Source organism: Nanorana parkeri, unplaced genomic scaffold (genome assembly GCF_000935625.1).
Source record: "Nanorana parkeri isolate BGI_ZX_2015 unplaced genomic scaffold, ASM93562v1 scaffold362, whole genome shotgun sequence".
NCBI classification, from domain to species: Eukaryota; Metazoa; Chordata; class Amphibia; order Anura; family Dicroglossidae; genus Nanorana; species Nanorana parkeri.
In genome coordinates, this window is record NW_017306630.1 from 762699 (window position 1) to 778518 (window position 15820).

General features: G+C 43.7%; 1 protein-coding gene across 1 annotated transcript in view; it reads left to right on the forward strand.

Moving 5' to 3' along the window:
• Nucleotides 1-2536: 2536 nt before the first annotated feature.
• KCNH4 (potassium voltage-gated channel subfamily H member 4) overlaps nucleotides 2537-15820 on the forward strand; it is a 151795-nt gene continuing 138511 nt past the window's right edge. Inside the window, exon 1 of the mRNA XM_018558836.1 lies at nucleotides 2537-2712. Within this exon, the coding sequence (XP_018414338.1) occupies nucleotides 2637-2712 (76 nt within the window). The 5' untranslated portion in view covers nucleotides 2537-2636. The remainder of the gene's footprint in view (nucleotides 2713-15820) is intronic.

Here is a 15820-nt window from a genome sequence, read left to right on the forward strand (position 1 = left end):
TGATCCTAGTAGCTGTATCGTGGTATAACTGCTCTGGACCACACCGTTTATATACTTTAGCTAGTCCTGAAGTGGTTAAAGAACATCGGGCAAATAAAAAACTTATCTTTGCAGTGGGGCTACCACCACACTGCAAGGGTTAAGTGCTACTTTTGTCTAAGGGGGCTCAAAAAATGAATCAACTGATCCTCTGTCCCATCTGCTTTCTCCAGGCTGCTAGACCGGTACTTGCAGCCTCTTCTCCCCTGCGCTCCGGAGGTGTAAGGACAGGGCCGGCCTTAGGGGTGTGCGAGCAGTGCGGCCGCACAGGGCGCCATGGCAACAAGAGGACCACTGATGTCATCACATCCTATGCAAGTCCATTGACTAGCACTAGAAGTCAGGATACTGAGGGATGAGATGGCGTTAGACTGCAGAACAGAAAGACTGGCGAAGCTCTGTACAGCCGCATTTACAGAATACTCAGCAGTTGGCAAACTCGACAAGTCTTCTGATAGCTGGAATATTATGCGCGCATGTGCACTGACACCTGTTTCAGAACTCCATTAATACTGTGAAAATGTTATCTGCGCATGCGCGCCGCAGATGTACAGAGCTCCTCCTGTCTTTCTGTTCACCGGAAGTGACATAATTGTAGATTTTGACGAGTTAGCCATTTCGATAGAACACCGGGATCAGATAACTAAAACAGCATTGTTTGAGCCCCCTTGACAAAACACACTTAACCCTTGCAGTGCGGGGGTAGCACCACTGCAACAGAAAGCTTTTTATTTGCCAGGAGTTAAAATGTCACTTGAACTGCAGTAGATAAAAGTCAGGTCATTAATCAGGTTGTGCTGCCCGGCAGGGTTCTGTAAATTTCAGGAGTGACTGGACAGAAATACAAATCCTTTGGAAGGTGCAACAGATCCCATATATGTATGTTAGCCAATAGCCATGTATTTATCAGTTTACTTGGAGTTCAGCTTCAAACTAGAAAAGCCATTTTTTTGGTTTGATACTTATAGGCATTAATGGTTGCATCCATGAGTAGCATTTAAAGAAGAACTCTGGACAAAATTTTTATTAACCCTTGCAGTGGGGCTACCCTGCGCTGCAGGGCTAACTGCTCATTTTGGTTGAGGGCGGAAAATAAGAAAGTTATACTCGACTGATTCTCTGAGCTGGCCGACTGTGACAGTGCTCCCTCCAGCCTCTCTCGTCCTCCACTGCAGCGATCGTATGTCCCTCAGTGTCCTCAGATTTGATACAGTGTATAAAACGTGATGACTCATGGACCTTAGACCAGTGCAGCAGAGGGGGAGAGAGGCTAAAAGGACCAGTCTAAAAGGTGCCCATACACCTTACGAATATCGTCTGATTTTCGTATGCGATCGCGTTTTCGTCCCATATTCGTAAGGTTGATCGGCAGTGTACAACCGCAAATACTGTACAATCGATCGACCTTTGACTAACCAGCAGGTTAGAAAACTTTGGTCGATCTTACGATTTTCGCAAGGTAGGTGGCGTTTCCGTACGATCTACACTGCACATGTGCAGACAAAAATACGTGCGGTCGATTACCGCAATTCATCCAGGTGCTTTCTTTTCATTACCGCTGATCCAACCTTGCAATAATCTGGGCAGGATGGGGCCACCGTACGAAAATCGTACGCCGGTTCGACCATCGGACGAAAAATGTCGTCTGATGATAGCAAGGTGTATGGGAAGCTTAAGAGCAAGCCGACGCGTGGATGAGTATAACCTTTTTATTGTCCTCCCTAGACCAAAACAAGCACTTATTTCTTTTAGTACAGGGGTAACACCACTGCAAATGATACTAAACATTTTGCCTGGAGATCTTTTCTACATCTTTTGAATGGCATTTCGTTGTGTTTTTTTTCTAAACGTTGAAAAAAATTGTGAAAATCATGCGCTTTTTTTCTTGCATTCTATTCCTTCAACCAGGTTTAATATAGCAGTAGGACAGCTGAAAGAAAAATAACTGTTTTTTTTTCACCCTTCTTTTTAAATCTCGCTGCATTTTAAAACAATAACTGCCATAAAGAGGTTATACAATGCTGTTATCCAAGTGTGCTAGAGTAAGTTTGATTACGGTTATTCACATCAAACTTCGGGTATTATTGATTAACATAAAGAGACAGCTTGAGAGAAAACAAATAGCTGAATAGATGCAGAGAAAGAGAATGGGTTCTAAAGACGAAGGTGTGTTGGTAAACAGGAGGAGGGAGGCAGTGGTAAACGGCAGAGAGTCAGGGGACCATGTGAGTTAGAAGGCAGGTACATGATGGGGACAGCTCAATATGGGAGGGGGAAAGAGAGACACAGAGAGAACACTGATGGGAGGAGAGAGGGATAGAAAGAGATACACACGGGAGGAGATGGAGAGAGCACGGCAGTGGGCACAATAAAAGAAAACAATGACTGTCACTATCTACTGTGATTGCTGCTGAAATTAATTAGCGAGCCTGTCTAGCAGCGGAATAAGGACATGATGCCTTCGAAGCGTCCTTTGCTTTGAATGGGGTGTTAGAAATCGAAGAAGGAGTCCTGGCTACTTTGTGACATCCTCTCAATGCTGATGCAGCATCTCGGAAGGATTCTTAACGAGGAGAAAGTATCAAGGTGGTGGCAACATGCCTGCAATGAAAGGTCTGCTCGCTCCGCAGAATACTTTCCTGGATACCATTGCTACAAGATTTGATGGGACCCGTACGTACCTAACATTTATTTCTGCCTATAAAACACTGCCCATATCATTCCTGTCTATAGAACGGGGTTTATCTCCCTTATCTGTTTTTATCATGTACATAGATCAAACAACCGGCTGTGTTGTGCCAGTTTATCCTACACCAGACGGTGCCGCAACGTGCTGAAGGCTCTCTTGCAGTAGGATATTTCAGAATTGATCTTTCACATATTCTTGTGGGTTGTAACACACTGAAACTTCTAAGAGGTCGACGTGTGTCGCTAAAGGTCTTTGGGTACAACTGCTTTTTGAGTTGTGTTTACAGCTGCGGTGCTGTGACTATCAAACCTATATATTAAGTGTTTTTTTTTTTTGTATATATAATTTTTACAAAATAAGATTTACAGGAAAAAAAGGGGAAAGGGGTTTACTAGGTTAAAACAACAGCGATGATGTATAAAGTGCAGCAATCTGTAGCTTTCACCTTTCATCGGATTAGAGCAATGAAAAACCATCGCATTGGTTGCTACTTTGCACATAGCTTGCTTTATAAAATATAAACTCGTGTCTCCATACTTACGAAAAAAAGTTGGAAGATAATTCCATTGCGAAATTTGGAATCTCGGATCTCCGTATCCAATATATTTAGACCACAATGCCCTAAGTGTAGCTTGCCTAATTTACTATGCTCGACTTCATTAAGATTTAGGTGCCCAATTGGAGCTTGAGAAAGCTTTGATATGTGCCCATCTGTCTTTATCCATGGCAGATGGATAGTTCGACTGAGAAAACTCTACTTCTACCTGCTTGTCACAAATGGAGACCCCCTCGTGACTTCTTTTTGGTAACTGTGACTTGTTTATTGACGCAGATAACAGCAAGTGGTGCAAAAAAAAAAAAAGAGTATGCAATTATTGCCCAACACCACAGCTGCATACTCCCACAGTATCAGTGCTAACGAGACAGAAATGGGTCACATATAAGCCATGTGGTATTTATAATACACTACCCTTGTCTTTAGATGAGTAATAGACCTTCTGTATTACCAGGGTTTGCTAATGCAGAGTGCACAGTTCTTCAGGTACTCAGCTTAAATGAGAGCTGTTTCAGGATGAAAACAGGTCTGGCTAAAAAAGATGTAAATGAGGTCAATAGCCCAAGGTCAGACTTTTCTGGCATTGCCCATCTAGCTATGGCAAGCCAATATGAAAGACAATGCCTTAACCAATGCAGTGCCTGAGGCATGCTACTACCTTGTTTGCGTACCCATTACTTCGGCTGCTGTCATGTCTTTAGGATGATGTCACAAAAACGCAAGCTATGCCAAGGCATCTGGGGATGAAGAAGGCTATTGAGTTTGGTTATTGAGGTTAGGGAAGCTTTGGTCTTAATGGGAGTATAAGAGTTAATAGCAGCAATGGTTGATAGGTGTAAGCTGAAAAGATGGGTCTTTTGTTTAGTGCAGCGGGAAAGCCAGAGGAGGCTGTGTAGCAGATGGTACACTCAATGGTTAGAACACACGCATCCTTGCGCTGCTTGCAGTCTACAGATCTGCATTACAGCAGCTGATACCCAGTGACAGTTATACAAGGATCCCATTTAACCCCTTCATGACTGAGGCCTTTTTTTCATTTTTTGTACCCATGTTATATTCCACATTTTAGGCCTGAAAATTACTTAAAACCCCCCAACATTATATATTTTCTGAATGCCAAGACCCTATAGAATAAAATGGTGGTAGTTGCAAATTTTTTTGTTGCGCAATATTAGCGCAACTAGCCCAGAACTGACAGCCCAGGGACCGGAAGTGATGCAATCTGCATCGCTCCCGGTCCCATAGAACGGGGAGGGGATCGATGAACGGAAGTTCGTCAACCTCCTCCCCAGGTCCCCGCGGACACCAAGATCGCCGGTCCCGGGCCCGTAGGAGGGGCAACGGAGTCCGGGAAGCACGGCGGGGGTGTCCGGCGGGGGGGGCCCCTTCTTCGGGACGCAGAAGCGATCTGGCGACAGGTAAGTCGCCAGGATCGCTTCTGTTGTAAAGCCGACAGTCGGCTCTACAAGTTTAAACAGAGTCCCGGCGGCAAAAGTCACCGGGAGTCTGTTTAAACAGCCCCGATGCTGGCGACGTACAGTGTACGTCGTCAGTCACGAAGGGGTTAAACCTGCAGTGACTAATTACTTCTAATAGATAGGATCTCGTGAAACTCTTCAGGCACAAAACATTTCCAAGAGGGAAAAAAGTATGTAGCTCATTCTCAGACTTTTTGACGACAATGAGATAGACTTTTTTCAATATACTGTAGAAGGTTATTGCTCACAAAATGTAGAGAATGAGATAAATACTTTTTTCATTATAGAACGGTATCGCTCAATAGGACACTTTCCTGGCACTAAGCTGAAGCAGACCACAGATGCACAGTAACCTTTTAACAACCAATCACATTTCACCTTGCATTAGGTCTGAGTGACCAGAAAATGAATAATTATATAATATCATAAACATAAATAATGGCACACTTTCACAAAAACGTTTTTCAGCTATAAACTAAAAGCAGTTTTTTTTTTTTAATTTTATTAAGATGACTATGTTGTCCATAGTAACCATTATAAAAAATGGAAAATGAAGGTTTGAAACTGAAAGCACTTATTGGATAGGTTGCTACTTGCAATGGGCAATAAAATGTGTTGATGTGTACTTAAAGTGACATTAAACCCTCAGATTTTTTAACATAAATCAATACTGTAATGTGTGCCTTACTGTAATCCATGGTTGTTTCCCTTCTCTGTGCTGCTCTTCCTTTTAAATTCTCATGTCTTCTCATGCTTGGGGAGAACTTCCCTTTTCAGCTCAGGGCCTCTTCCTGTAGTGCTGGCTCAGGTTACAAACCTACACACAGACACCATATATCCATTCCTGAGACAAGGCAGTCTGCAGCAAAACAGAAGTTCTGCAGAGCATGAGAACAGATACAGATTTAAAAGGAAGAGCAGCAAAGAGAAGGGAAACAACCATGGATTACAGTAAGGCACACATTACAGTATTGTTTTATGTTAAAAAATCTGAGGGTTTAATGTCACTTTAAGGTCAATTATCCCAAATGCGACAATGTGTACAAAATCTAGTATCTTTTTTTGGGACTTTACTGCTCTTTTGGGTCACAGGAGTACATTTGCTAATGTGCTCCTATGACCTATGACCCAAAGTCAGCAGCATCTAGCTGGCTTCTGACCACTATTTGCTGACAGCGCAGAGCCGTGCTGCAGCCAGGAAAGATCCCAACAAAATTGTCGGGATACACCCCCTGCCTGATCGACAGTTGGCTCTGCCTCTCTAGAGCCAGCTGTGCCCGCCCCCTCCCCTGTCTGTTCCTCCAATGAGTGCTGGAGGAACAGAGAAGGGAGGGGAGAATCACTGCGGGGGCAGTGACCAACATTCACCACTCTCTGCATGGAGAAGACTGTGAGCTGAGCAACCAGCGGTTCGTGATCACTCAGCTCTCAATCTATAGAGCCAGCATGGGTCACACGCTGTCTCTAAGTATTGGGAAGAGAACATTTTACTCTCCCAATACTTCTTCTATAAGCACAGGTTGGAAACCTCAGGAAGTGCATCCCTATTACCTGCTGGACAAGGACTGGGTTTTTGGAAAGTTAAACTTGGTGGGTCTGTGTCTAGTTATAGAAGAACTCCAGCCAAAAATAAGATAAAAAAGTCCAATTAAAGATAAAATAACAAAACCAGAGAGAGATTTCCACCTGCAGTAATTTCTTCTGCCACTAGATGCCCTCATTTTGATGGCTAGCATCATTCAACCAACTTTCTCCGAGCCCATGTCATCCTGGACCTGCCCCAGCCACAGCAGAAGCAGCACAGTGATTAGCTAATTCCTCTATTACTCAGAATGTTTCTTATCAGCACATGAATTGATTGGCTTCTTATACTGCTTTTCCCTCTCACACTCCAGCCCTGCTGTACAGGAACTGCATGAGGCTGCTGCCAAGTCTATTTCACATTTTTATGTATTTTATAAAATATTTATATTGTAATCTGTATTTTTTTTTAATTATGTTATTAGAAATTGATTTAAAAGAGTCCTTTCAGATTGGCAGTCCGATCAGGTCTATCTGTGAGTTGTTTTAGGTGGATTTGATCAGAAGGCCAATATGAGTCTATGGGCAGCTCGATCTAAACGAACATACGGACGTTTATATATGATTACCGCCAACTCCAGCTAGGTCCGGAAAACGAAATGGCATGACAGATCAGAGGCAATCTGATGTACACGGACACTCGTCAATTTACAGCTGACTCCCAATAGACCTAAAATTGGTCCGGTAAGTAAATTTTGTTTCTTCCATAGCAAGATAGAGGAAAAAAAATGGACGGACATGGATGTCACAACAGTGACATCCGTTCTGAACTTCTCTGATCAGTAGGGGATTCAGTGCATGGATCCCCTGCTGATCAGAACTGACAGGCGTCCGTGTGAAAGAGGCCTTAGAATCTTGTTTTGCTGGAAGATGCATTGCTTGGAGTGTAATATAGTCAAATCAGGAATAAGATTTAACTCAGTACAGTAAAAAAAAAAAAATTACTACACCAAAATTCCATGTTACAATTAATTGAACCTACATTAATGAATTGTTTTATGTTTTCGTGTTGTGGTCTGCCCTCGTTTTATAGTGTGGCGCTACAGTAAAAAAAAATAGTTTTTCATAAAGAATACGCAACGTCACCTGAAAGCTGATTTAGCACCTTTTATAATATTAATTTTTAAGGGTTGAAATACACTTTTGCGATCTGTTGCGTTGCAGTAAAGCATGTTATATGTCTTAGCGTGTTGTGGCGCTATTATTTTTTAATGGTACCCCAACACACTAAGGCAATGCAGCTCCAATGCACAGCAACAAACTACCATGTGTCAGGAGAAATGCAGCACGTCTGTTTTTTGGTCCATTCTTGTGGGTTGGCAGCCCATCCAAAATTAATGGGCTGCCTTAACACAATGTTCAATATGCTTGACTTAATGCGTGACACAAAGCACATTAGAAACGCAAAGAACCAGAGAAGTGTGAATAGCGGTTAAAGGTTAACTCCAGTTTTATTGAGCAAAAAAATTCCACTAGGTGAACTATATACATTGCACAGATTTTTTAGGAAACTTTTTTTGCAGACTCATACCTTTCACGGTTCTGTACCAAGTGCTGTTTGTTTGCTTGCCATGTCTGTTCTCAGACTGATTTCTTAATGGGAGAGACATGCTTCATTATAACCATCCAAGCCAATCCAATGTTGAGAAAAGCTGCAGTGTCCATGTCCCTAGAAGAGGACAGGCTCAGACACGTGTCTCACCCAAAATGAAGGTGCTTGTCTGCATTTTTTCACAGTGCACCGCACATCACAACCACCTTCTGGTGTGAACAGGTTGCATAGAAAACAATTGTTTGTTCAGATGCTTACAAAGTGGATCTTTTCTTTGAAGGAGATCTCTCATGAAAGTCTGCCATTGCAGAGTTCTCCTTCTTAACATTTTCATGGCCTGGCTTTCATACTGGGAGTTTTTCTCCAACACACTGAATAATTTCAAAAGCAAGTATGCACAATAAATGTCTACCCTTCTTAATCCACATACTTTTTCTAGGCCAGTAAGTACAGCTGGTGTGTCAGCATAATGGCCAGACAACCATTATTTAAGGAAGGTGGTCATCAATGGCAATCACCATTTTCCTTTTCCTTTTATTTAATATGGCTCTGGAATTTTATTATAAAAGTGTATCTGTAAGGAAGACTTTAAATACTAACCCTAATACTTGCCCAAGCCCGCAGAAAACTAATCAGCGATACATCCCCCTCCCGGCCTGATCAGCTGAGGCCAGGGCATTCCTTGCCCCCTTTGTTATGCCCCGACCAAAGCTGCCCGGGAAGAGGGTGTGTCACTTTTTTGACTCGGTTCATACCAAGCTCACACACATCCCTAATCACCGCAGGGCAAAGCAGTGACACAGGTGTTGGCTGGAGGAACCACTGAGCACCGTCGAGGACAAAGGAAATTAACACTTCCAGAAATGTTGGTTTTAGAACAGACTTTAGTTGGGCAGCACAGGCAGCAGGAGTGTTAAGTATTTTTAGTCTTCTTTATAGCTAATAAATGTAATGTTTAATAAATGTACAAATATAGTACAAGTATAAAATGCTTTCTTCATCGTTCATGGTTAGAAAGCTATTATTAATATTTTTTTACTCAGACTTCGATTAGATGTGTACTTTTGTATATTAGTGGTAAAAGCTAAACTATATTGCAAAACATAAGCTGCTTCAAATACTGACGATTCCCTTAAATACCTATTTTCCAGCTAACTCTAACAGGCTATTTTTGATGTCTTAACTTCTCCATAGTAACTACAGCTCTGCTTAGTGATCAAGTTTACCGTGCTTTCTTAGTGTACCATTTATGCTACTACAGAGTCTATTTGCAATATTTTTGTATTGTATTATCTAATCAGTGACATCATTTACCCTTGCCATTGATTTTCATACTTGTGCCAAGAAACTGGTGAATGATGTGACCAAGAGATGGTAGACTGAGGCAGCAAGTGTCAGGTGCAAAAAATATATAGAAAATTGAAGATGTAGTTAAATGATCCTCACTTGTGTTCCATATTTTATTTTTTCTTTATCAGTGCAGTGCTCTGATTATACATTTCCCTGACAGCTCCATGTTAGCACACAAATGGGTAATAGCTCCTCCTCCCCACCAATCTGATCGTAACTCATAAATCTGAGCAACACGCAACAACCAGCATTTCTCTTTTTTCCTCCTTCTACAATCTGGTGGAGGCGCTGGTTACTTACCTGGCTGGGGTAAATCCCTGGCCGTCCACCCTTTGAGTTGGCTGCTCGCTTGGGTGCAGTCCCCTTGTTCATTCTAAAGGGAAGTGATGGGGGAGCCTCGTGGCTGGTATTCAAGGCGGCATGATGCCCGGTAAAACCGCGCTCTTTGGAGGTGGCCGTTCCTGGATGTGTTGGGCGGTTTGAAACGCAGGTATGCGTTCCACTGGCACTGCAACAGTTCCCTACTGGCCGAGTGTTATACGTGCTCCTCCACCTCCCTGGTCTGCATTCCTGACTGTGGCGGAAGATGGAATGCAGACGGCATGTTCCACGATCTCCCTTTTGGCCTCTGACGTCACGTGCTTGTGCGGTATGGATGACACCTGGGGATGGGAGTAGCTAGTGGTAGGCGTCCTATTTAAATGTGGACTGTATTCGGCAGCTGCCTGCCTTCGTTCAAGCCCTTCTATGTGGGAAAAACCCTGCCGCTGTGCACTCTGCTTGGAGGCACACAACACTGTACCTCAGGTATGTTTGAAGGTGTTCTCTGCTTAGCAGTTTAGGATACAGTACTGTTACATGCCTCTCCGTATGTTATGCAGCATGCTGTCAGATAAGCCAACCCCTCCAAAAGACCAGCATTTACAAAGAAGGTAAGGGACCACCGGCTGTTTTGCTACATGCCTGATGAAGTTGCAGGTTTATAGTCCTTTTTTTGTTATCAGCCCATCCAGGTCGGGCAGAGAATGCTCCAAGGATCCACGGGATTCCTCTTCCTCATCCAGATATGCTTCTCCAAGCCGTTCTTATAGTAACGGGGAGAGGCCACGGTCACGAAAGCGCCTACATTCCTCTAGTGGTTATGAGCCATTGAAATGTCCCCAACCATGGCCATTGTTGGACCTGCCAGAATGTGGCCCTGCCAGGCAAGACAGCTTGTGAATCCTGCTTTACTGAAGCGACCAGAGAAAGGGAAAGTGACAACCTGCAAGTGATCTCCCTGATGAAGCAGGTTTTCCAGGAGTCTTTGCGGGACCTTGCAACTATTTCTCACTCTGGGGATAAGCAGGCAACTCCTGCCACGAGATCCACATTGCATCATGCTACAGTAACCCCTTCTGTAAGGGCTTCAGAAGGTCATTTCGCATCAGGTTCAGAGCATTCCTCGGAAGAGGATGATGAACCGTCTGAAGTATTTGACCTCAATGTGGTCTAGCCCTTTAATTAAGGCTTTGAGACAAGCTCTTCATTGGGAAGATGAGGCTGAGGAACCAGAGAAAAAAAGAGGTTCTTCAAACATATTAAGAAAGAAGCGTGTAGCTTCCCATTTATTAAAGAAATTAAAGATATCATCTTCGATGAATGAGAGCAGGTGGATCGAAAGACTATACTGCGTAACCGCTTCTCCAAACTGTACCCATTCAAAAAAGAAGAGGTTAAATACCTTGAGGAATCCCCTGTTGTGGATGCAGCCTTGATGAGATTGGCAAGACACGTGACGGTGCATCTGATCTTCTGGATGATGCGGTCTATTTCCGAGGACGTATTGGATAGATGCATTGACCTTGATCTAAAAAAGATCTACCTGGCAGCAGGGTGTCAGCTCCCTGACAGCTACTTCCAAGGCTCTGGAGGTATGGGCAAACAATACTGAAACAGCCATATCCAATGATCTCTGTAAAGCTGAGATAATGGAGTCCCTGTGGCATGTTAAACTGACATCGGCTTTCATCGCGGAAGCGGCGATTGACCCAGTCCAGTCTATGGTAAGAATCATGCTCCACTTAGTGACAGGTGGAAGAGCTCTTTGGCTTCGACCATGGGTTGCCGACCCTACTTCAAAACAAAGCTGGTGCAAGATACCCTTTGAGGGTCAATTCCTCTTCAGGAACAAATTGGAGACGGCTATCTCCAAAGCTTCGGGCGGAAAATCCAGCTACATTCCACAAGATAGAAGATTATTATGGCAGAAGAATTTGCGTTTTAAGGGTTTTGCGCAGGTGTCTTATAAGCCCAAGTAGCTCACTGAAAATGGACCTTCCCATCCACAGGAGTGATATCTAAAATTCTAGAACTCCTGGCATTCAGGTCCCTGATCAGGGGTCGTTCAGTCATGCTGAGGATGGACAATACAACTGCAGTGGCGTATATTAGACGACGGGGTGGCACTGACAGACACACACCTCTGAGAGAGATTGCTCCGATCATGACTTGCGCCCAGGGGAACCTGAGTCTCCTTTCAGCGGTATATGTACCGGGGCGTGCCAAAGTTCAGGCGGATTTCCTCTCCCGGTCAGGCTTAGACAACAACGAGTAGTCCCTCTCATCGCTGATATCTCAGAGACTGACAAAGTGGGCCTTTTTGCCACAAATCGATGTGTTTACATCACCAGCCAATGCGAAGTTACCAACCTTTTGTTCGAGACTTCCATACCCCCAGGCGGTGGCTGTCAACGCACTGACCCTGGACTGGACATAATGTGCCTTTCCCCCAGTGCCTGTCATTCTCAGTTTCTTGAAAAAACTCCAGAGAGAGAGGGTTACTGTGTTGGCAGGGATTCCAAACTGGCCACGTTGCCCCTGGTACCCTCTTCTCCGGGAGCTATGAGTGGGCAGTCCCTTTCCCCTGCCGCTGTGGAGAGACCTTCTGACCCAGGGCCCATTGGTCCAATCGGCGCCGGAGAAGCTCTGTCTAATGGCTTGGACATTGAGAGGCAGAGGCCGGGAAATGTGGGCTGCTCTGAGGGTGTGATCTCCACATTGACGAAATACAGGAAAGAAAGCATCAACAGATCTTATAATAGGATCTGGACCAAATTCAGGGAGATTGCGGACCTACAGAATTTCTCTCCAGAATCTCCTTGGATTGCTCTTGTCCTGGAGTTTCTGCAAAGGGGCCTGGAGATGAGCTTGTGCTCCAGCACACTTAAGGGCCATATCTCGGCACTGTCGGCCTTCACTGGGACGCAATGGGCCACTAATCCCTTAATCATTTTTTTTTTTTCAAGCAGTGATGCGGATTAGGCCTTCCAGAAAGCTGCCTTTTCAGTGAGACCTCCCACTAGTTTCGGACTTCCTTGCTTCAGATATGTTTATTAATGCTGGTTCTTGACCTTGAAGACCGCATTCCTGCTTGCCATCTCAGCGGCTAGGAGGGTGCCGGAGATCGCAGCGCCATATTTATGACAGATAGGGTTGTCTTGATCCCGATGTTGGGATTTGTGTCTAAGGTGGCCTCCAGATTTCATTTACAACAAGAGATTGTGCTCCCTACTCTTATTTCGGACTTAGATGATCATTTGAGCAGATTAGATGTTGGGAAAACCCTGAGGTCATATATCACCAGAAAATATCAGGTCACCTGTTCATTGTCCCGACCGGAGCGAAGAAAGACCCGATACCACTTTTTCAGGACCAAGTACAAGTACTTCCCCTCATGTACTTGCCGATACCAATTACCGATACTTTTTCTTAAAGGGACAGGTGACATTTTTAAAAACACATTTTAGGCCAATTTCTTTATGATTATGAAGAACTTTAATTTAAGACTGTTTTAGAACAATAAAACATTTGTATTTGCTTTCACACAGCTACAAATCCAATCATGCATCTGCCTCTGGGATCATTTAACCTATTCATGTTAGCAGGGGAGAATTGTAACTATTACCACAATGTACTGGAAGTGTGCACTGTGGATCATTTAACCTGGTACACACTTCCAGTACACTGCAGTAATAGAGTTACAATTCTCCCCTGCTAACATGAATAGGTTAAATGATCCATTGTACAACTACATGTTATATACTATGGATCATGATTTAACCTATTCATGTGAGCAGGGGAGAATTGTAAATCTATTACTGTAATGTAGTGGAGGTTTGTGCTGCATATATGTACTACATATACAGTACACTCGTCCAGTACACTGCAGTCTGCAGCAATAGAATTACAATTCTCCCCTGCTCACATGAATAGGTTAAATCATGATCCATCGTACATAACATGTAGTTGTACAATGGATCATTTAACCTATTCATGTGAGCAGGGGAGAATTGTAATTCTATTGCTGCAGACTGCAGTGTACTGGAAGTGTGTACCAGGTTAAATGATCCATAGTACATATACAGTACACTCGTCCAGTACACTGCAGTCTGCAGCAATAGAGTTACCATTCTCCCCTGCTAACATGAATAGGTTAAATGATCCATAGTACAACTACATACTGTACTATTATGTACTATGGATCTTTTTACCTAATAATATTAGCAGGGCATAATTGTAAATCTATTGCTGCCGTGTACTGGACATTTGTATAGAGTACACTGCAGCAATAGATTTACAATTATCCTCGGCTAACATGAATGGGTTAAATGATCCATAGTACATAACATGTACTTGTACTATAGATCATTTAACCTATTAATATTAGCAGAGGATAATTGTAAACCTATTGCCGCAGCGTATTGGGAATATGTACTGAATATATGTACTACATAAAGAGTACACGGCAGTAATAGAGTTACAATTCTCCCATGCTAACATCAATGGGTTAAATGATCCATAATACAACTACATATTTTGTACTATGGATCATTTAATCCATTGATATTAGCAGGGGATAATTGTAAATCTATTGTCTGCAGTGTATACTCTATACGTAGTACATATAGAGCACACACTGCAGACAATAGATTTACAATTATCCTCTGCTAATATTAAGAGCTTCTTAATAGGGACCCCCCTTGCCCTCACTCACTGCTCGATGATGGCCGGTGCCTTACGATGTGCCTCGCTGGTGAGGTCGTAGTCGGTGCTGTGCGGGGGAGCAGCGGCAAGTCAGCGCTGGTCCGGTGGGAGGAGCTCCAGGTGTTCCTAATTTAGCTGGCCGGGGACTGCCCGGTTGCCGGCCAGCTAAATTAGGACCCCACTTGGAGCTTCTCTCACGAGACCAGCGCTGACTCGCCGCTGCTCTCCCGCACAGCAGCCTTAAGGTAAGGGGGAAAAAAATAGCGTAAGCTTCGGCGCTATGTATCGGGGCATTTTGACAAGTACAGGTACTTGTCAAAATGCCCTGTATCGGTCCCGATACCGATGCTAGTACCGGTATCGGGACATCACTGCTCCAGGGCGTCCACCAGAACTATTGCCTCCTGGATGGTGAAAACTATAGCCTTGGCCTACGAATCAAAAGGGTTGTCAGTTCCGGGATCGGCCACATCGCATTCGGCATGCAGCATTTCGAGTTCATGGGCGGCTGTAAATCGAGTGTTGCCTGGGACTATATGCAAGGTGGCCAATTGTTCCTCCGTTCACACGTGTATGAAGCATTATTGTGTTGAACCCGCTGCATTGACCACAGTGGAGTTTGGACGTAGTGTTGTTGCCTGTTCGGCTTCTGCACATAATTAAAGTATCTTCCTTATGCATTACTCTCCCTGTTCTGGCTAGTTATTTCCCATTTGTGTGATGACATGGAGCTGTCATGGAAAACAGGAAAATTGTATTTCATACTTACAGCTATTTTCCTTTCCTGACTAGATCCATAGCAGCACAAAATGTTCCCGTCCAGCCGGAGTTGCTAGTGATGTAACGCTGGTTGCTGCGGGTTGCTCAGATTTATGAGTTACGATCCTATCAGATTGGTGGGGAGGCAGAGCCATTACCCATTTGTGTGCTGCCATGGAGCTAGTCAGGAAAGGGAAATTGCGGTAAGTATGAAATACAATTTTCCTGTTTTATGGTAGGAGGTGACAAGAAGAGATGCAACCCTTATTCATGCATCTTTATCATCACATCATGTATCAGTGAGAAAACATTAGAAAGTGCAAGGACGTATGCAGTTGTAAGATAAACTGACATCTGAAGGCCCATTCATACCATGTGCATTGGGCTGCCCTGGGTTGTGTTGCCTAATGCAATGACAAGCCATTGTTTCCAATCGGCCCAGTTCATACCAATGCCTTGGCTCCTGAGTAAAAAAAACATGCACAGCAATGCAATGCAATATGAAAGGGCTGGTTCACACCGTGTTCGTTTAGTTGTGTTTTTCTGCACACCACCACACATGTATGTTGTGAGTAGGGTACATTTGTTTTCTTTGTGCCCTGTTCACACCATAAATGCAGCTCAAAGTGTTGGTTATGTGTTTAGATGCATCACTGAGATCTTGAGGAATGCTGAACTAAGTTTTGCTTTACTCCTCAATTTTATTCACAACACAAAAGTTGGAGTGCAGGCACTGTAACTATTTAGGTTTCCTTTTACTACACAGTGCTGTCATTTTAGGATGTTTCAGG